The sequence below is a fragment of the Galendromus occidentalis genome, unplaced genomic scaffold (genome assembly GCF_000255335.2).
Source record: "Galendromus occidentalis unplaced genomic scaffold, Mocc_1.1 scf7180000077428, whole genome shotgun sequence".
Lineage (NCBI taxonomy): Eukaryota > Metazoa > Arthropoda > Arachnida > Mesostigmata > Phytoseiidae > Galendromus > Galendromus occidentalis.
Window position 1 is genome coordinate 258,292 of NW_003805416.1, and position 18,407 is coordinate 276,698.

The following is an 18,407-nucleotide window of genomic DNA, read 5'->3' on the forward strand; positions in this document are numbered from 1 at the left end:
CGTGGAACTTGTTCATTGTGCGATCTGCGGGTCCGACTCTCTGCTCGCGAAGCTGCATCTAGAAGAGCCGTCGGATGATAAGCAGCCGCACCCTGCGTCTCGCGCAGTGTAACCATCGCACCTACAACGAGCAGGGTCCCCACACGGACGAGACACTCGATGGGATAATTTTCCACTTTTCTAAACCGAATAGCTCCCTGAGCTCGTAGTGTCAGATCTCATTGGGGGCGGTCGCATTTTGTCGGGAGGCGGATCAAGTTCTATCGTCGGCAGCCTTGGTTTGAGAACTTAGAATCATCCCTGTCATCAGCCACGTAGCGAAACTGCGAGACTCACTGAACTCCTAGACTTCGGTCAGCTCGTTAGCGGTGGCGCCGACGGCTCCATACGAGCGATTCGCCGTCGAGCCCACTTCGCTTTGGTTCGAACCTAGTCGAATCAAGCCAACGAGAGATAATGCGAGAAGTGACTTGAGAAACCCCTCACCCTTCCGAATACGTGACTGCTAGAGCCTACCCTCGGCAGAAGGCCGAAGGTACACACAGCTCAGTGGATGTTGCTTGTTGGGTGCTGTCAGTGGAGTGTCAGAAGAGCTAATTTAACCGAGCACGGACCGGTAACAAAAAGAAACTTCCATCTCTGTTCGGAATATCAATAGCTTCCATGTCGTAATTGCTATCGCTCAAGATCTCCCCCCTGCCCCAATCATTCAGTCGGCCGGGGAAATTCGTCTACCTCGTCGGTTTCCACTCGATGTGCTCGGTCCCGAGTTTCCTCCTACGTGCACCGAGGCCGGCAGGCACGCGAGCAGTCAACTAGCCACTCAGTTGCTTCCCGGAGCTTAATCTAATTCGTGTATAATTAGAGATTATGTGAGCGAGCGATCGTTAGGCTGAACGAAGCTTTCTGCCGGTGTAGGCTGAGTAAACCTACTTATGTTCACCGCGTTCGCACAACGGATTTTTAGGAGCGTAGTAAAACGCGGCTGCGGGCGTTACGTGATGAGGACCGAACCCGGGGGTTTAGACTCGAGTCGGAGAAGAATGGCGGCGCTTCTGACTTGAGGTATCCGGGCTCTGTTCTCATTAGCTAACATGTTACGGAGCCCCTCCCCCATGCACACAATGAGCCGTGGATAATCTCAACGGGACGGATCGATGCAGTGTCCTGGATATCCGATATGACCTGGCTTAGCCGAAGAGACACCTCTAGCTGCGGACCAGGTCGAAGAAGCCAGGCGCTCAAGGGGAGAAAGTCTCCGAGAAGATCTCGGGAAAACTCGAAGTTTCGGCTCTAGCATCGAACTGCGAGCGCTTCTCTTCGAGGGTGAAGCTCCGGTCTACGGCGGGGAGAAACGAGTCACCATCTTCAACCAGATCATTATTGAAATGCAATTGGACTGATCGAGCGAGGGAGCGAGGATGCGATGACGAATGGTAGACAGCACGAGTAAGCGGGTCGGAGTCGACAAGTTTCTCGTAAGAAAGCAAGGAGGATCTGGCTAGACTTTTATCGGAGTCGTGCCGAAGGTCGGCACTCCAGGGACACCTCCCATGGTCGTTAACGGCAGCCGCTTGTCTCCCGGCGAAGGCCTGTACATTTGGGAGCGCCCGTATATCGGAGACTTCTCCCCTACATCGTCACCTCTCTCCCTTCTCTCCGAGCCCCCGCCCATGCTCGATCCCATATCCTTTATCCAGTATTCGTCAGAAGGAGTGGGGGAAATCTCGAGGATTCCGGCGGCAATCTGGTCCGGCTGTCTGGTCCCTGAAGGCGACCTTCCGCACGGAATTCCGTATCGATGCAAAAGACAATCGGGCTATTCGTTGGAACGAGTCGGTGCTTGTCATGATCTCTGAAGAGAAATGCATAAGGAGTTAGTAAGACCTCTCCGTCGGCGTGAGAACGCGGCTTTTCCCCGTCAGGGTCGATCTAGGGGCGAGCTGGTACCGCCGCTCGTTCCGAATTCAGAAGGATCGCGCAATCTCTGCTGTTCTCTGACATGAGAGCATCGTTGATGAGACCGTTGGCAAACATGATTGTGTGTAGGCTGCATGTAGCTCTCCGGCACTGGAGCTGGGCGTATGCGGGATCATTTTCCGGCTGCGGAGAAGCCGCGGAGCGGGAGCTACTCCAATGTCGCGAAGCGCCGCGTCGAATGACAGAAAATGTCGCTCCTGGTGCTTCCGGATCGGTGAATTTCCGGGCTTTCCAGTCAATACCATCAGCGGTTCGCGCTCTCGCGAAAAACGGTGACCCTCAGAGAGCTCGAACAGCTCTTGTCAATCAATGCAAGAGGCCGGCCGTAATCTACAGGTCGCTAAGTCGCAATACTTTTGAAACAGAATTTCAAAGACTCCGAGAATTCTCGTGCCACCGGTATCATCGGATCAGAAACTCAGAGACGAGAGTTTAGGATCAGCAACTCCTGCGCGCGTGAAGAACATGCGAAGGGTGCGGGACGTTGGGGCAGGAATCGGCAAGAAGGTTCGATGAAAGGCGGCGATCGGGCATTGCGCAGCTGACATGCACGCGCACGATAACTCGAAGTGGAGAGAATGGCTGAGACCGAGGAGAATAATTTTCCGGGGGCTGCTCTGAGGAAAAAGTCGCTGAAGAGGGACGAGAGCGGGAAACGATCGCTATCACGGCTGCCCTCTCATGACCGCGTATACGGATAGCCTCCAAACGAAGCATGATTTGCGGAGGATAAGTTAGAGGCACTTTCGGCTCAACTGAGGCTTGGAGCGAGAATTTCTCGCTGAGGGGCAGCTCCCCGAGAGCAACACCGGATCATAATGTTCGGAAGAGACATGGGAGATACCCTTTCCTGATTTAGCAGGATGTCCCTCGTGCCCCCTCCCCCTATATCGCATCGACCTTGATCAGGGCCCCATGCATAGATTACAGGCAAGGAATGAATCGCGTATTCCATATAATCGAAGGAGATTCCGTGGAAGACGTCGCGACCAGCTCTGGGAGCGATTCATCGCCGCCGAGAGCATGGACGAGGGAATCAATACAGGCCCACAATTTGATAATTCCGCCTTAGCTGAGTTCCTCGACTCATAAATGAGTTGAAGAAGCCTACACCGGTCTCTGAGGACCCTTTTTTCCAACGATGTGCTGCGGGAAGGTGGTGTTGCTTCTCTGAAAACGTTCCGATTCCGTTTATCTCTAGCGCTGTCAGCCGGATGCGAGGAACGGTGTGAGGAATATCAATAGACCTATCCTTCTTTTATCGCTTGCGAGGAAGCAGAATCACCATCGGCAGCCTGAGGCAGCCATTTACCGGATGATGGAGATTTACATGGATCGGCCGCCTGTCGAGTAGAGTCCTTCCGTCCCGCTACGTGATAAATTCTGTTGTGTCTCCCAAAGCAAAATGGAGCCCGAAGAACCGGCTCTCTGTTCGCGACGGGAGCGACGCCTAAGGTACATCGATCGGCCGGACCCTGATGCACGGCCCGATTCCCTGTGATCAACCTAATCCGAACGCCTAAATCTAAACGCCGGACCCTTCTAGAGTTCGGAGCCCTAAGAGTGAGAGCTCGTCATTCGAATTCTACTCTGGGGGCTCCCCAACTATCGACGTTTCCATTGATCCCCCTCTCTTTCTTCTTGTTCCCGTCTTCGTATGACCGGAGCAGATCGAAACGACCTTTCCAAGAGGACCTTCGCTCGCTCACTTATCACACGATTGCGCTCTTTCGGTTGATCGGCTGCAACCGCTCTCGTGAAGGCGGAACCATTGCCGACTTTGAGGCGCCGCGCTGGTGTTCCTTCAAAGTCATCATCGTCGACGGATAAAATACTCGAACCCTCAGGATATTGTTGTTGTCGTTCCATCCGCTCCTCTCCACTCACCGCTCCCCGTTTCCCTCGGTGAGGCTGCAACCCTGTGAGCTACAAGCGACTTTGCATGCTTCCCTCTCTCTCTCTCTCTGGGACACCTCGAAAACTGGGGAGGGGGGAAAGCTCATACTTTTTTCCCCGCGGAGGAGTCTCAGTGTAAAGCTCCGGAAATCAGTTTGTTCCCCGGGCAAAGGCCGTGTAGGGGTCGGGCTCTCGGGATCCAGCGAGCGTTTCACAATTCAAGAGTGCACACCGCGAAATTGTCGTCGGCCGTCGGGCGGTTGTTCCCGTCATTCCACCACAACGATGGGGCATATTTCCATTCGATATCAAGTATCATAGATAATCCGGAACTCCTTGATTGGCAATCGTGCATCCTTTTCGATTGGAATGAGGTGTTTCGCAAGCTCCGGAAACGATCCGTGTGAGCATGGTGCCGACGACAGACTCGGTCACTTTGTGCAAGCATAATATAACTACCGTCCGCACTGCAAGAAAGAAGAAATACTACACCGACGTGTTTGGCTGGTGTCAGGGAGACGTGACTTCGGTCGGAGCTCCGTGTATCTCAATCAGTTGTTTACAGCACGCACCGACAATAAGTAATGGACTCGTGCGACATTTCCCGTAATGAAGATTGTTGTTGCTTCCGTTTTGGCCAAACAGATCGAGCGATTTGTCCGCACCTGATATCGGATTTTTAAGGCGAATTCCGGACGCGGACATCGCACAAACTCCTTCCGGAGAACGAGGAGCTTCTTCGAGAGAGTAAAGTACGATTTTCAGAGATTCGGACCTCGTCGGAAAGTCGTTCTCTGAACGGATCAGAGCCGGCTCGAGCTTTCAATTCAGCTTTCATATGCTGAGCTTCAGGAGCCTGCCGCGCTGATTGAAAGGATGGCGGAACTCGGACATCGTTCTCGTTTGCGGGCGTCCATGATCGCTCGGATAGACTTCGCGGGATAGGGAGATTTGGTGAGCGTTTCGACCTAATTATTAGCCCTCAAGCGTCGCTTTTCCTGTTGGAACGTTTTATCCGCTCTCGCTTCAAGAACAGTGTGGGCGAGGAGGGGATGGACTCTCAGGAACCTGGAAGACCGGAATTCGTTCGCATCTAGCGCGCTTCCTCCCCGCCGAAATATTCTCTACTCGAATCCCCATGAACACGGATTGGCTTACAAGACGAACCTCATTCGACCGTCCTATGCTGCCCGCCGTCCAGGCGGGGGGAAGGGTTATGGAGACCGTCGCCCCTGCTCTCACTAGACTAACTGTGTGTCTATCACGCCGAAATTACTCAACACCGGACGTATCATCCTGGGCAACCACGGAAAGCTGACGAAGAGAAGACGATCTCTCCGGAAGACCGACTTAGCAGAATATTTCCAGGCACCGAACTATGCCGATCCATATGAGCTGCTGGTCGACTTGCTAGCTCATCGCCCCATTTCTATATATCTAAGCCGGAAGATCGTCTATCTCAAGCTAATTTGGGGCGAACCTCTCCATCGCAACCCGGAGAGCTCCCCCTCGAGGATCCCGCTAAAATTTGAGGTCATGGCTGCGGATGCTCCTTGGAGGTCGGGGCCTACTGTCTATCGGGTCTCGTGCGGGCATCAAACATTTTCAGAGAAGTGAGGGGATAAAATAAATACATCTGAACACCCACCTATTGTTAGACTCCGTCGGGGTCATGTGTTTCGCTTCAAGCTCGAAGCCTGTGACCCGATCACAGACACGGCTCACAAAACTAAATTCCGCACCACAGATGGGGATCTGTTCCGTTCAGGCATTGTTTGGGATTTCCCCAAGCCTGAGATCGGCACATCGATCGCATCTGAGGTCGCATATCGCGGTCGGAAAAAAATGCTATCAGCAATGTTCGATCCTCAAATCAAGTATAGTAACGGGCAGAGGAATTATTCCAGGCGTCGAAAAAGCCTCAGCACAATGGGAGCCGTCTTGAGACGCTTGCGCCCGCGTCGAAAATGGTCTCATTAAAAGTTTTCCCGACTCGTTTAATGCATCGAGGTCTGCGATTATGGAGAGACGCTCGATCGCTCGGAAGGTCAGCTATCGCTCGAATTTCACATCACATCCTATAGGGGAAATCGACGAAGATCATCGATTACTTTTTACCTCCAATCACCTAGAAACTTTAGAGATAATTCACTTATTTATTAATGCGACTTGCTCGAGAGGGTGACTCAAGCTGTGAAACTAATTAAAAGTCGATGTCCCGCAAGAAGTTGCAGGCTCCGATCGTCGTCCCTTATGGAATCGTGATTTCTTCCAACAGCATCCTGATGCAAGTGACTCCTGAGTCCAACTGGAAATCCCCGGCAATGCTTCGGCTCTGTGAATGCTCCAAAAGGCGTATCAGCTCATGACTCATGAGGGATTAAGCCTCGCAGATCGTGACCAAAACGAAGACGCTATGCCCTATCAGGCAGGAAGACAAGTTTCATCAACGGCGGTAAACATCCGTCCTCTGGACTCAATCAGACTCTGTACGTCGCGTCGTCGGGAGCGGGCGCGAAGAGCAAAGTTTTGGACCGGAGTCTGTAGGAAAGTGCGCAACGAGCTTCTGCGGTCGAGCTCGAGAGGCGAGATGCAGAACATTCCGGGTTCCGTCCGCCGCCCACAATACTGGTAGGCGGCGTCCCTGTGAGCCCAAGGAGGCGCTAGGCTCAACTTATCGTCCTCGATGCAATGCTCTTAAGGTCGTCATAATCATACCTGCTGCACCTACGATATACATCTGTCGAATCCTGTCTTATGAATATTAGGAGTTCAGGAGTCGATCATAGGTGGGACCGCCTTGGAGAGTTCGCATTGACGTTGAAAGGGGGGTACTGGGAATATGCGTCGAGTCTCTCCAATTTGCCTGCCGTGAATCGGCATTGATTGATTCTCTCGTATGGCCCTCTCCGCGACCTGGGAACTTCACTCTGGCATTTCCGAATCGAAGAAGCTCATTGGAATAATACACCCACGGAGATTGACTGATTCAGTGTTTGTGTTGTGTCGATTGCATCCGATCGATTCGATGTAGGTTAACAAAGTCGGAAATTTCGCCGGAGAAGTGTCGGAGAAAAACGGTGCACATTGTTCGAGTCGTGCGATCGTGCGCCTAAACCCCGTCGTGAAGTGTTCGATACAGCTCCGAATTTCATCGCCTCTTGTTGCATCGTCTCATTATCATTCCATTTGACGTATCTTTTCCCGTATCTCGTTCAATCAATTTATCTGGGAATCCGGATTCCGACAGTCATGGGTCAAACTCGGCTCCCTGCATCTCCTGCCAGGATTGGACCAATCCTGATCGCCCGTTTTCCTGCTGAAGCCCAGTTCGATTGTGTCCCGATGAATTTCGAACGATCATCTCTGGGGGAAGGACATGATTCTCTCCAAACCGACGATAGAATTGACTCATTGTGGTTGGGGGAACGACGCTCCAAGATTGTAGCTCCTCGGAAGATTGATATACACAATGAATGCGGATCATATGTTCAGCGGGTGATATCATCCATACCCTACGGTCGGATGTATGGCGGAGACTTCAGGGGACGGCAAAGGGATCTGGGACAATGGGCGTTGCGATTCCCCATCCCCTGCCGGCGTCACAATTCCTATCTTACTTAGCTCGATTCCGATGCAGCACACAGAATTTCGTGGGAAATAATAAGAGAGAAGTATCACGAGCAAGAAGGCCCTCTTTCATGATCCTTGGGCTGGTGAGGTGAGAAGAATAATTCTCAATTAACCACCGTGATAATCAATCGAGGAGCTTTATTCATCTTGTATCCGATTTCCCGATGGAATCTCTGAGATGTTCAGCTCCCTGGGATCAAGCGTGAAAAACTTTTTGCTTAGACCAGCTCGCGGTACCGTTTGCCCTCCGGGCATGTATCCCCATATCCTCGATAGGATTTTCACATTGTATTCAGGAAGTCATTGAAAACCTGCACGGAACTTCAGAGCAGTATTCCCAGAGGAGAACTCCTCCGCTCCGGGGCGACGGTCTGCGAATAGTTCCCGGCGCGACGCTCCCTATCGCTGACAGAAACCACTTTCCGTCGATCCGCCAATATTCTGCCTCGAGTGAGTATTCCGGCTTCGAAGCTGGGTCGCATTCCGTATCGAAGCCATGCTGTAAGCATTTTCATCACATATAGCTTGGTCCTCGGAATAATGGACTCATCATGATTCTCGTCGCTCTCTTGCGCCAGCTGATGTAATCTGTTTGGGCATGCTAATTGTCCTGGAGATCCATCGAGTGTCACTCTTGACTAGGTCCCTCTCGCAATGAGCGAGTGTTCTTGAGACAGCAATCAGATGTCGCGCAAAATTATACATGGGAAGCTCAGCAGCGAACTATGCTCCCTCTCTGGGAAATCGCCTCCCTCTCCCTTTCGACTTATTATGAGCTGAGGCTTGTGAGCTAGACTATCATTGATCATCCTCATTTTCTTCATCGTAGTCGTCATCGTCCTCTTCGTCATCATCGTAGTGCATGACGAAGCCTCGAGCTTCGAGATCGATTTTGGCATCCTGAATTTCCTGGCGGAGCTCGCTTGCTGCTGTATCACAGTTGTTGAAAGAGAAAACTCGCCACATGATAACGGTACCAGCGAAGAGCTGGAAACGAACGGGAATAGCAATAATAGTAACCAGAGCCTCCCTCAAGGAATAGGGATATTCGAATGATGCTCTCCGACATTAGTAAATGGTAGACGATGAGAAGGTAAACTTACCGCGAACAATGCCATGAAGTATATGGGGAACTGAAAAATTATATAATTCATCAGCGAGACATCGCTCAACCTTTCCCGGGACTTCCAAAATTCGAAAATTCTCTTCATCATTCAAAAAGCTACCAAGCTCATGAGATTCGGCCAGAGAACTCTCGACTCCGAAGTTCTCAGAAGAGCGCTCCTCATGAGAAGCGACACTTGGCGTGAGTTGGCCTTTGCGGCCAAGTAGAATCGGAAAGGATTCGCTCCTGTCGACTTCTCGAATTACTCCATTGATTCGCTTTAGGATACAAGTTATTGACTCACCAATAGAACTTGTCTCTCTTGACTCTCGGTCAACTTGAACCAATACTGTGAGAGTACGGCACCCCAGATAGCCGCAACGACTCCGCTGGCAACCACCCATTGTAGGAGTTTCGTCATCCTGATCTACTTGAACAATTTATTGCAATACGCGAACATGTACCGGAGAAATCCGAATGTCCACACTCCTGTAACGTGGATAGCCGCATCCCGGCGCTGGCATTCGGTCGCCGTTTCGAGGAGATGCTTTGCTGTTCGAACCACCGGCCGCCGGTTCTCTCGTACGAGGAACAGGTATTTCCGAGCTGTATCGAGGAGTCGTCGAGTATACATCGAAACGCGTCGTCCATCCTTGTGAACACAAAGTCTCCTGCCAGCTGCCAGTATCTCGAGAAGTTTCACAGGCCGGCTCTGATCTCCCTCAACAATGAGTTATGGATGAGGCTTCTATGCTTCTCGCCGGCGCGGTCTTTTCAACGACAACATCACCATCTCACCATGTGATAGTCCCTCCGCGCAGATTGGAACACTGCCTCAGTCGGACGGAGGAAGATCGGCAGCTTTGTAGAAATGGAAGACCCGCAGCCACCGTTAAGTTTCGCAGAATTGCGGACCCTGGTTATGGATCCGGATCGTCCGAAAAGAATGTTCCTATCGACCGGGATCGCCTTGCCCGGCGCGAACGTGATAAAAACACCCGAAGAGGTAGAGCTCGAAGATCATTCGGACGCTTTGATCCATATCTGTAATACTCATGTATCATTCATGATGGAGTCCATCCGGAGGTCGTCCACGCTTGCGGGTTGTCTAAAGCTGTCTGTTCTCATGTCCAGGTACGCGTCGAAAGGTTTTTCGAGTCGTGCGTGTTCAAGACCGGTCTCAGTTTCGCAGCTGGCGGAGTGTTCGGCGGCGCCATGGGACTCTTCGCCTCTTCAGTGAATCCAAACTTCACGATCGATCCCGCCAAACAATCCGTGAGAGACATTTTCAGAGAGATGAAGACGACTACTGTCGGGTACGCGAAGAATTTCGCGATGGTAGGAGCAATGTTCGCAGCCGTAGAATGCACTATCGAGAGCTGTCGTGCGGTACGTATCCGTCCTCCATGAGCCCCTGTCTGATCGTCCATGCCTCAATCATGACAGGAGTTGATCGATTCTCCGAGCCCGTCATTTAGATTTGATTCAGAAACTCGATAATCGGATTCTTTCCCCTTCAGACGACCGATTGGAAAAATGGCACCATGGCTGGAGGAATTACTGGCGGCTTGATCGGTCTTCGAGCCGGTATCAAGCCGGGAGTGGTCGGTGCTGCGGGTTTCGCAGTATTCTCCACTCTGATAGACTACTACTTCAGGCATCACGGATGGTGAATCGTGAACTCGTAGAGCTAGGCACAGTTTTCTATTACGGGGCAATCACGAGGTGATGCGCCGCTTCTTTCTCAAAATGAGAACCCAATGTACATACTCTGTCAATAGATTTTCGCATCGGAGATTCAGACACCTACTCCTTGTGGATATAAAACAAATCGTGGAAACAAATCGTGTTCCTCAAATTTTCACGTCAATTAGTGAAATCTGATCTCTCTGATATATCGAGGGGTCTTCGATCAGATGAGGGTTCATCTCAGAATTCTGACACCGACAGAACTTACCTTGCGGCGACGCTCCGCTTTCTTCCGAGACTCGATGCTTCTTCGCATATTCCATCGGCAGCCGGGCTCTGTTAGGGTCTTGACAGGGCCTGTACTGATATGATCCAGAATTCTGTCGGATTCGAGTCCTCCGACCTGTGGTAGGACTCCAGAGTTTTATTCCTGCTCGATCGCCATTCGTGCTCCCTCGCTGTTGGGCAGAGCTTTTGATAGCTTGAACATTTCTTCGATAAAGCGGGGTTTCGGGGAGAGAAGATGAAGGGCATCGGCGAAGGGCATCAAGGGACGGGTACGAATTCGCATCGATGGATTCGCGATAATTTATTCAAGAGCATGAATAGAGCGTCCAGGCACAATAAATTAGAAATCTACAGCTAAAAATATTCACTCCACGGCCACCGGGGGTTTTCCGCTGACAGTTTCTTGCTGGGTGATTTGAATCTTCTCCTCCTGGAAATCGCCAAGAGAAATTAGGAAAATTGTGTTAGGATTGCCGAACGCCTCCCCGAGTTCGCAATATTCTGAGCGTAGGTCGTGAAGACCGATCAGAACATTCCAAGTCATACCTTCTTCTTCGGTGTAGCTTCGGTGGCGGGTTTCGGTGTCGTTTTGATTTGTTGAGGCGCCTGCGCTTTGGTCACAAGCTGAGGCTCGGATTTGTCTCGGGCGGAAGCTTCACTTTTGGGAGCTTCGGTCTTCTTCATCGGCGCTTCTTCCTTCTTCTTGGCATCCATGTCCTGAAGATATGCCTCAAAACTTGAGTCTAAGAGTTCCTGACGTAAACATATATAGGTATTCCTTTCTTCGACTGCTGGTCCCCGGGGAAGAACTGACCTTCTTCGGAGGGACGGTCGCTGGGGCGGATTCGTCGGCTTTCTTTTCTTCCTTCTTGACATCCTTGGGTACATCTTCCAAGTCACCGCTGTAGTGTGCAGGGAAGTTGGACAAGGGATGAGATTCCACCTCGGCCAGGGGGAGCGCGGGGCGAGCCTGGAAAAGATACAGAAAACATCAACGAGTTAATGATTAATATCCCCAGCGATCCGGGAATCCACCACCTAGCCAGACGCCTCGATGGTGTTGATTGAACGATACGCATGGACGAAGCCTCCGAAAATTAAGCTCACGTCGAGATGGTCACTGGGAGTGTAAATTGGTCGGTTGTAGAGATATCCGCCTCCGTTACGTAGTCCCGGTGATTGACGACCTTGTCTGTGACGATTCAGCATCTCATACTGGCCGAGAATTCCGACCGATCTCATCTGGAAGCCGAATGGAGTCCATGACATCTGACATGCGGATTAGGGAGCTCGAGCATCCAATCGTGATTTTCTGGATAATCTCACTGACTCACTTTTCTGTGCTTGACGTAACCGCCCTCCTCGATCAAATATTTTTTCGGGAGCGAAGGTTTTCGCTGCTTGACCGGGGTGCCTTTCTGCATCTGAGTGGCCCCCAAAACCACTCCCACCAGGGCGCACAGCAGTATGACCAACCTCATGTTGGAACTCGGTCCCCGAAAGCTGAAAACGCACTTACATAGATTTTCTTTCAATCGACGACACTCAGAATATGCGCAGGAGCTAGAATACTTTGAAATGTCCGGATCATCTTAGATTAGCGGCGAGGTTTCACTCACGAAGTCTTGAAAGCTTCTCGAAGATTCGGTTTTCCTGGCTCCGAACTCGCCTCGGTGCGTCGCGTCCAAGGCGAGTGGTGGACCACTTCTTGTGTTGGATCCCGTTGCTGGTGACCCCTCTTAGCGTCAAGAGTTCCAGCTCCCTCTCCCGGTCGAAGTTCTGCGCGTTGTCCGTTAAAGGAATCTATCAGAAAGTCTGATTCAGAAGACGGTGCCTGGGGGAAGCCTTACTTTTTTTCTCCCCAGTTGCCACGGAAGACTTCCTGCCTGCGTCAATTTATCCCCCCATGACTCCGCCATAATTCTCGCGGGTACATACAACAAACTTCAAGCTCTCAGACTATTTTTGAGTGATACATGACGCGGAAAATCTCGGAACTCGCCTCTCTAGCATCGAGACTGATCGGCGGCGTTCAAGAAACCCTGGCGAGGAAATTCGCCGTGGCCATCCGATCGCGCAAACTGGTCGAATCCCTGAAGTAGATGCTTGTGTGACACCGCACCGGACCGTGGCGGGTCATTGACTCCCGAAGAGCCAGAAGCTGGTTGTTTTATTAGTAAAGTGATGAAGTCTTTTTGACGGCTCCAGAAACGTAAGTGAAATGACTCCGAGACCCACATTCCGAGAGCCGGAATCGGGGCCTCCCTATGTGCGATGTATGTAGTCGACTTACCACAATGTCGCTCGATCCCCGCTGCCGGATCTAGAGACGATAATTGGAGGCGTGTCTGCATATGTGCGGGCGATTTCATCACAGCTTGGAGGGGGGCGTGGCATCACAATTTCCCGTGCGGCGGTTTCGGAGTAACCGGAGACCGATCGAGGAAGAATTCAAATCAAGTCATAGCATTTCATTGTCTAACAATCGCTTTGTAGGGGGAAGATCCAACATCGCGTTCTTAGGTCGGGAGATGGGCTGTTTCTGGGAATCATGAGGAATTCTCGTTGGGGCGGGTTCCAGCAAGGAGCAGAGGATTCTCATATTTTTGGTGAAACTCTTCCTGATCGCACAGGATTCCCCGCTGCACGACTCCACTACTCAAGAAGAATTGCGTACTTTCGTCTTCGTCCTGCCGCAGTCTCGGCGAGCGACTTCTCAAGTCCCAAGGGAGAGCATAAATCATGCGGCTCTGCTCGCCTTCGACTGGGTATCTCTCTCAAGGGATCGCGGGACTCATCAAAAATATTGTCAATTATTACCGACCATACAACTGACCACCCGACTTCTCAGCGTGTCTCGAGCAAAGTCACTTTTCCAAATGACGGCCCACGACGAACGTATCATCAGAATTTTCGCGGATTATCTTGCGGCCGCGACAGCCGCGCTGATTCTCTCGCTTTATTCGAGATGGCTTTTGGCCGAAAAAAATGTACTGGCTCGTCCAAGCCCGAGCTCGGGTTCGACGTTCGATCGCTTGATGTTTTGCACTGCGGGGGGTCAGGGCCGCACGAAATTTCTCCTCGCAGGTCATTTCGAATCGAAACTCGCTACGAGGGTCGATCATTCTGTCCTTCTTTGAAAAAGTAAAGCTCTGACTGAAAAGGCTCTTGCGGGGGTTCCCGGGAGTCTATCCGGGAGATCGGAGAGTTTCGGGAACCCCGAGAAGAGTTCTTCCGGAGAGTCGTCGTTATTTCTACGGAAGAAAAAGACGATTTGTAGGTCAGTTCGAATCCGCATGCCCTCATCCAATCACAGATCACGGATGATCGTTCCGTATTCCGAGGCGTCGAAATGAGGTGTACGGAACGCCACCGGATGTTCCAGGTGTGAAGAAAACTTTGAGGACTCATCGAGGGTGAAGCAGGATACGTAATACGTACGAGAGGAGTTGTCTAGAGGAGCAACACTCGTATTAGCGTTGGATGTCAGAGCTATGTGCCACATATTGGCCAGGGGCAACCGCTGATAGTCCTGGAGGTCGGAGCCACGAGGACCTGCGAGCTCCAATCGATCCTGAGCGGGTTTGTGCACGATTGGACCGATTGTAGGGACACGCGTTGCTGAGGAAGCCAGAGCAAATCCTGGATTACAATAGGTGAATGCGGCGTGAGCACGCAACATGCACCGAGCTCTGTCTACATTCGTCCTGATAGATTACATGCTCGCTCCGTGTGACGTTCTAAGCCAATATCAGCAGCTTCCGCGGCGGCTGCGGCCCAAGACACGCTCCGTCGCTGACTGCGGGCTTCCGATTCTTCTGCGCACTTCTGTCCGACGATTCTTTTCTCAGCCGTGGCGAGGGAGCGGCCAGTCGGTCAGCCGTAGAGTAAAGTGTCGTCCTTTTCGTAAGGAATGCTATTGAGCAATTGTGAGCGACGACGGCGGGGTGAGTTAGTGGACTCGGAGCCGAGGAAGCTCGAACTCTTGCTTCGTTCCTCGGCGCTGTCATTGTTGAGGACGAGATTAGTTCTGTGCGTAGAATCCTTTTTTCCTAAATTACATCTCCCGTCGTGACAGCGAGCAAGAGGACCGACGTCCGCTCGATGCGATTAGGTCAGCTGCAAGAGTTGGCTGCGGAATGTGAGGAATGCTCTCGCGAGAGAAGATCGGGACACACCTTGACCAGAAGCGCAACTCAAGAATGTTCGAGAGGAATTCCGCAATGTTCTCGAAACAACCATTTCTTGGATTTCCGCGTGGTTTGGCACTGTAAAGGAGTAGTCTGCATTTCACTGTTTGTCGGCCGCCGCCGCCGATGGATCCTCCGGCGCGGCGGTATCATCACAGGACTGATTGTGAGGAAATATCCAACAACTGAAGGAGCGAGATCCTCTTGAGCAGAAGTCTCGTACCGGCGCCGGCGTATGGTCGAGAGGTCAGAGCAATCCTCGTATCGCATGTTCATTCGCATTGACACATCGCAACACTCCTCTGATGAATTGGGGAGGAAGCGGCCGCTGTTTCACGAGATTCTCACGGGAGCCGGCTACTCTCCACGAGGAGGGTGATTTTTTCGGTCGTTTTCTTCTTCCATGCTCATCCATAGCGTATGCGAGAAATAGTTCTGGACTCCGGGGCCGGCCGTCAGGAATCGTCCCTGTCAGGATTCCAACCAGAGCAGGACCTTGATCGAAGCCGCCGTCGCATCCAAAAGCCGATGACCCGGGAAGCCCCAGCGCAATGCGGTCGAAATCAGGCAATTAGACATCTGAATACGAGAATCCACTCGATCGACCGTTCTAAGCGTCGAGAGCACACCGCATCGGCAGTGCGACGCGTTGCGTATTCTTGTAATTCTTCTTTCTTCCTTCTGGATCTCAAGGAGAGTACGATCGATTCAACCTCAAATCGGAGAATTTATTCAACTTCTATATCATTCTCACCCTCAACCAGGGGGTTGCTATGCCATTCCGGGCAACCGTGAGAAACAATCTTGGGAAATCAATGAAATAATTTACCTTAAGTCGGAGAATCGATTTTCACGTAAGCACTCGCGTCTCTGTCGTGCTCCGAATGCACGGACTTCCACGAATTGAAAATGGCGGCCAGTGGAGCTGTGGCGCCCTCTCTCGATATCGGAACGCGCGATATTACATGCTCTTCCAGGGTTCGATCGCTGGAAAGTTGTTCCCGACTTCGAGCGACTCGCCTCTGACTGAGTAATTAGGCGTTCGTCGACGGCTTGCAGACTTAGTACTAAACTTGCGTTGAGAGCTGAGTCGTCGAGGGAAATTAGGAGACTCTCCTTAGACCATCTGACTCGTTTAGATCTCTCTCTCTCTCTCTCTACATGGGAAGGGAGATGCAAGCGGATACGACGACGACCTCGTAGCATTGCGCCCCTGGGACCGAGTTGCTTCAACTAATTGCGTTCAACTTCTCCGACCTGCAACTACCAACGGAAAAACATTGCTGCAATACGAGAGCCGACTTCGGAATCGAAGATTGCTCCGGCGCAAACCGCGTCTACATCGCGACGTAAACTTATCATCCGAAGGGATTCCGATTGCGGTTCCTTCCACCGCAGAATTCAAATGGATGAATGCACGGATCGGGATTCAGATGGACGCGGCACGAGCGAGACAGCGGGAGATTCGGCACCGACGAGCGAGGACCTGGAGAAGTTCCATTCGACGTCGAATGGCTGTCGGCGGCGGATCTTGTTTAGCAATCCCATTTGTCGGAATGGACTCCGCAATGATTCGAGATGACGCAGTGGACGTCGACGTGGCCCTCGTAGATACGAGAAGTTCAAGAGAACGTCCGCGAGACTCGAGACTTCTCCCGACATCGTCCAAGGGATAGAGAGCCATAGAATAAATCTCCGGAGTCGTATCCTATTCGACGCTCAAATTCTTCCGCGTCTGTCGGAGAGGCATTAGTCTTGAACGCCAGTTCGCTTTCGAGCCCTAACAGGAGTCGAGTCTCGATCGCAGCCTGGGTCGCAACAGCGATAGGACCGCTGCAAGTTCAGATCCGGGGATCCGCCATGCAGGCAAACCAGCTAATTCGGACGCCTGCGTACGAATACTCGAGGCCCTCGCCGACCGTCTACGACAGCGTCTCTCGGAGCTTTCAGTGATAACTCGCTTTCCGAATGGCGATCGATCATAGCGGTCATCAATCTGATATCCGCTGCTTTTCTTGGACGTCATCGAGAACAGACGAACTCCGGTCAGGTTTTTGTTGTCTTCCCCCGAAAAGGCGTGGACGCTCAAAACCATCGGAGCTCATCAGCGCGTAGAGATTAAATGGCGTATATCGGTGCTAGCTCGCGAGTCCATCGGCGGCGAGCAGAAATTAATGAAGCCTTAATTAAAAGTTTCCACCGCGATTATCACCCGATCATCCATCGTGACCGTCTCAGCGGATACGTGATCATCATCTTCGGCTCCGGTCGCCAAACTCTCGTTCAAGAACCAAGGTTCCCGAATTCAGTCAAGTCATCAATTCCAAACTGAAAGATCTCAGAATTTCAGCGCAGTCATAGTTGAATAAAGAAAGTAGTTGAAGATTCTCTTCTGGACTTGCTCGTTTCATCTTCCGATGAGTCGATTGTCTATGGGTTCAGTCACCCGTCACTTTTGTCAGAACTCAGGCAGAGGTATTCAATACGAAAAAAACTCAAAATGAGTCTTGAAAAAACGAAGATCTTTCATATCAGTCAGCGAAAGCAGAATTCATCTCCAGCTGCTCAGAAATATGCCGGAAAGACAAACAAACAAACAATAAACAATTGTTCAGCGACGATGCTTAAAAAATGAAAACTCTCGACGTCTGCCGTGTCGGCGGAGAAGGCAGCCCGTGAGCGGCGGAACTCTCTCAGAAGAAAAACTGAATTACTGAGTCCGGGCCCTGATTTTTTTGATGAGATCGAAATTAACTCTCGCGCTCCCTCGAAGCACGAGTATATATTCAATTGAATGGCGAAGAAGCCGGGCTGCTCCGTGAGCTATCGCTTCCTTCAGAGATTTCCGGGGAATTGTAAACTCTGCTCTCGGAAGCGGAGTCTTCATCGATGTCAGGGTCCTGCCGCGATATCATCAGCGCCATCTCGTCATTGTAGCGTTTGCGATCCATCTGTGCGGCGATATCGTATGGCTCCCGCTCTTCGGAACTCAGGTTGTTCCATCTAAGGGAGCGGAGAAAGGCTTGAGCTCGCTCCTCTCACCCCGAAAACCGTTAGACTATGTGAAGATGATATCGAGTCTCCGAGCTTAGCGATCCACTAGGAACTACGACATACCTGTTGGCCAATTCTCGAGTCAATTCGATGTGCTTCAATTCAGGTTTTTCGAGATGTACGAGAGGTCTTTTCTCCCGACAGTACACGAAATAAGCTGTCAGTGGTCTTTTGGGAAGTCGCGAATTTCTAGCCTGTTTCCGAATCCGCGTCCTGCCTCCCGACCCTTGCTGTGAGCGAATCGGGACTTCTTGTATTCTATGAAGCAGCCCTCGGAATTCTGTGCGGGAGCTATGAACTCGAGAGAGGTGAACATGTACGAATGAGGGCTGAAATCATCTTACTCTCGGCTGCGGTGAGAGCGCGGTCTCACTGTTGTTGAAGTACGATCTCAATCGAGGTTCCATCGCGAGCCAAGCATCCATGCAGCGTGATGTGAGCTCATCGTGGACTTTCTCTAATGCATCGTATCCACTCAAGCGAACGAATTCGCCTTCCACCTGAGTTATAAAAATGTCCAGCCCCGACATACTCGATTCGGAGAGGAGAGAACGTCTCAACAGACTCAATGG

The 18,407-nt window shown here is 51.5% G+C and overlaps 4 protein-coding genes across 4 annotated transcripts; 1 reads left to right on the forward strand and 3 right to left on the reverse strand.

The window, feature by feature from the left end:
- Positions 1-7,617: 7,617 nt before the first annotated feature.
- Dpm3 (Dolichyl-phosphate mannosyltransferase subunit 3) lies at positions 7,618-9,131 on the reverse strand. The gene is made up of 3 exons (XM_003742619.1): positions 8,919-9,131; positions 8,613-8,642; positions 7,618-8,496 (listed from the first exon to the last, which is right to left on the reverse strand). Exons 1-3 carry the CDS (start codon positions 9,033-9,035, stop codon positions 8,308-8,310), a joined length of 336 nt encoding a protein of 111 aa, XP_003742667.1. The 5' UTR covers positions 9,036-9,131; the 3' UTR covers positions 7,618-8,307.
- Positions 9,132-9,402: 271 nt separating this feature from the next.
- On the forward strand, positions 9,403-10,458 carry LOC100898692 (mitochondrial import inner membrane translocase subunit Tim22). Its single transcript, XM_003742620.1, has 3 exons — positions 9,403-9,620; positions 9,749-10,003; positions 10,135-10,458. Exons 1-3 carry the CDS (start codon positions 9,486-9,488, stop codon positions 10,285-10,287), a joined length of 543 nt encoding a protein of 180 aa, XP_003742668.1. The 5' UTR covers positions 9,403-9,485; the 3' UTR covers positions 10,288-10,458.
- Positions 10,459-10,871: 413 nt separating this feature from the next.
- Positions 10,872-12,649, reverse strand: LOC100898836 (uncharacterized). The gene is made up of 7 exons (XM_003742621.2): positions 12,594-12,649; positions 12,211-12,370; positions 11,926-12,094; positions 11,699-11,833; positions 11,406-11,561; positions 11,138-11,308; positions 10,872-11,021 (listed from the first exon to the last, which is right to left on the reverse strand). The coding sequence occupies exons 3-7, from the start codon at positions 12,070-12,072 to the stop codon at positions 10,956-10,958; spliced, it is 675 nt and encodes a 224-aa protein (XP_003742669.1). The 5' UTR covers positions 12,073-12,094; positions 12,211-12,370; positions 12,594-12,649; the 3' UTR covers positions 10,872-10,955.
- A 4,918-nt stretch (positions 12,650-17,567) lies between these two features.
- On the reverse strand, positions 17,568-18,365 carry LOC100903412 (non-histone chromosomal protein 6-like). The gene is made up of 3 exons (XM_003742653.1): positions 18,180-18,365; positions 17,899-18,065; positions 17,568-17,784 (listed from the first exon to the last, which is right to left on the reverse strand). Exons 1-3 carry the CDS (start codon positions 18,363-18,365, stop codon positions 17,568-17,570), a joined length of 570 nt encoding a protein of 189 aa, XP_003742701.1.
- Positions 18,366-18,407: the final 42 nt, after the last annotated feature.

What these genes read in the sequence shown, in the direction of transcription:
- LOC100898692 (XM_003742620.1), top strand. Translation starts at nt 9,486, where the DNA reads ATGGAAGACCCGCAGCCACCGTTAAGTTTCGCAGAATTGCGGACCCTG. An exon ending in TGATAAAAACACCCGAAGAG is followed by an intron (nt 9,621 to 9,748) that starts GTAGAGCTCGAA and finishes TCTCATGTCCAG; the next exon opens with GTACGCGTCGAAAGGTTTTT. An exon ending in CTATCGAGAGCTGTCGTGCG is followed by an intron (nt 10,004 to 10,134) that starts GTACGTATCCGT and finishes TTTCCCCTTCAG; the next exon opens with ACGACCGATTGGAAAAATGG.
- Dpm3 (XM_003742619.1), bottom strand. Translation starts at nt 9,035, where the DNA reads ATGACGAAACTCCTACAATGGGTGGTTGCCAGCGGAGTCGTTGCGGCT. An exon ending in AAGAGAGACAAGTTCTATTG is followed by an intron (nt 8,643 to 8,918) that starts GTGAGTCAATAA and finishes ATAATTTTTCAG; the next exon opens with TTCCCCATATACTTCATGGC. An exon ending in ACTTCATGGCATTGTTCGCG is followed by an intron (nt 8,497 to 8,612) that starts GTAAGTTTACCT and finishes GTTCGTTTCCAG; the next exon opens with CTCTTCGCTGGTACCGTTAT.
- LOC100903412 (XM_003742653.1), bottom strand. Translation starts at nt 18,365, where the DNA reads ATGTCGGGGCTGGACATTTTTATAACTCAGGTGGAAGGCGAATTCGTT. An exon ending in CGCTCTCACCGCAGCCGAGA is followed by an intron (nt 18,066 to 18,179) that starts GTAAGATGATTT and finishes ATTCGCTCACAG; the next exon opens with CAAGGGTCGGGAGGCAGGAC. An exon ending in ACTCGAGAATTGGCCAACAG is followed by an intron (nt 17,785 to 17,898) that starts GTATGTCGTAGT and finishes CCGCTCCCTTAG; the next exon opens with ATGGAACAACCTGAGTTCCG.
- LOC100898836 (XM_003742621.2), bottom strand. Translation starts at nt 12,072, where the DNA reads ATGAGGTTGGTCATACTGCTGTGCGCCCTGGTGGGAGTGGTTTTGGGG. An exon ending in GTTACGTCAAGCACAGAAAA is followed by an intron (nt 11,834 to 11,925) that starts GTGAGTCAGTGA and finishes TTCGGCTTCCAG; the next exon opens with ATGAGATCGGTCGGAATTCT. An exon ending in AAGCTACACCGAAGAAGAAG is followed by an intron (nt 11,022 to 11,137) that starts GTATGACTTGGA and finishes GGCGATTTCCAG; the next exon opens with GAGGAGAAGATTCAAATCAC.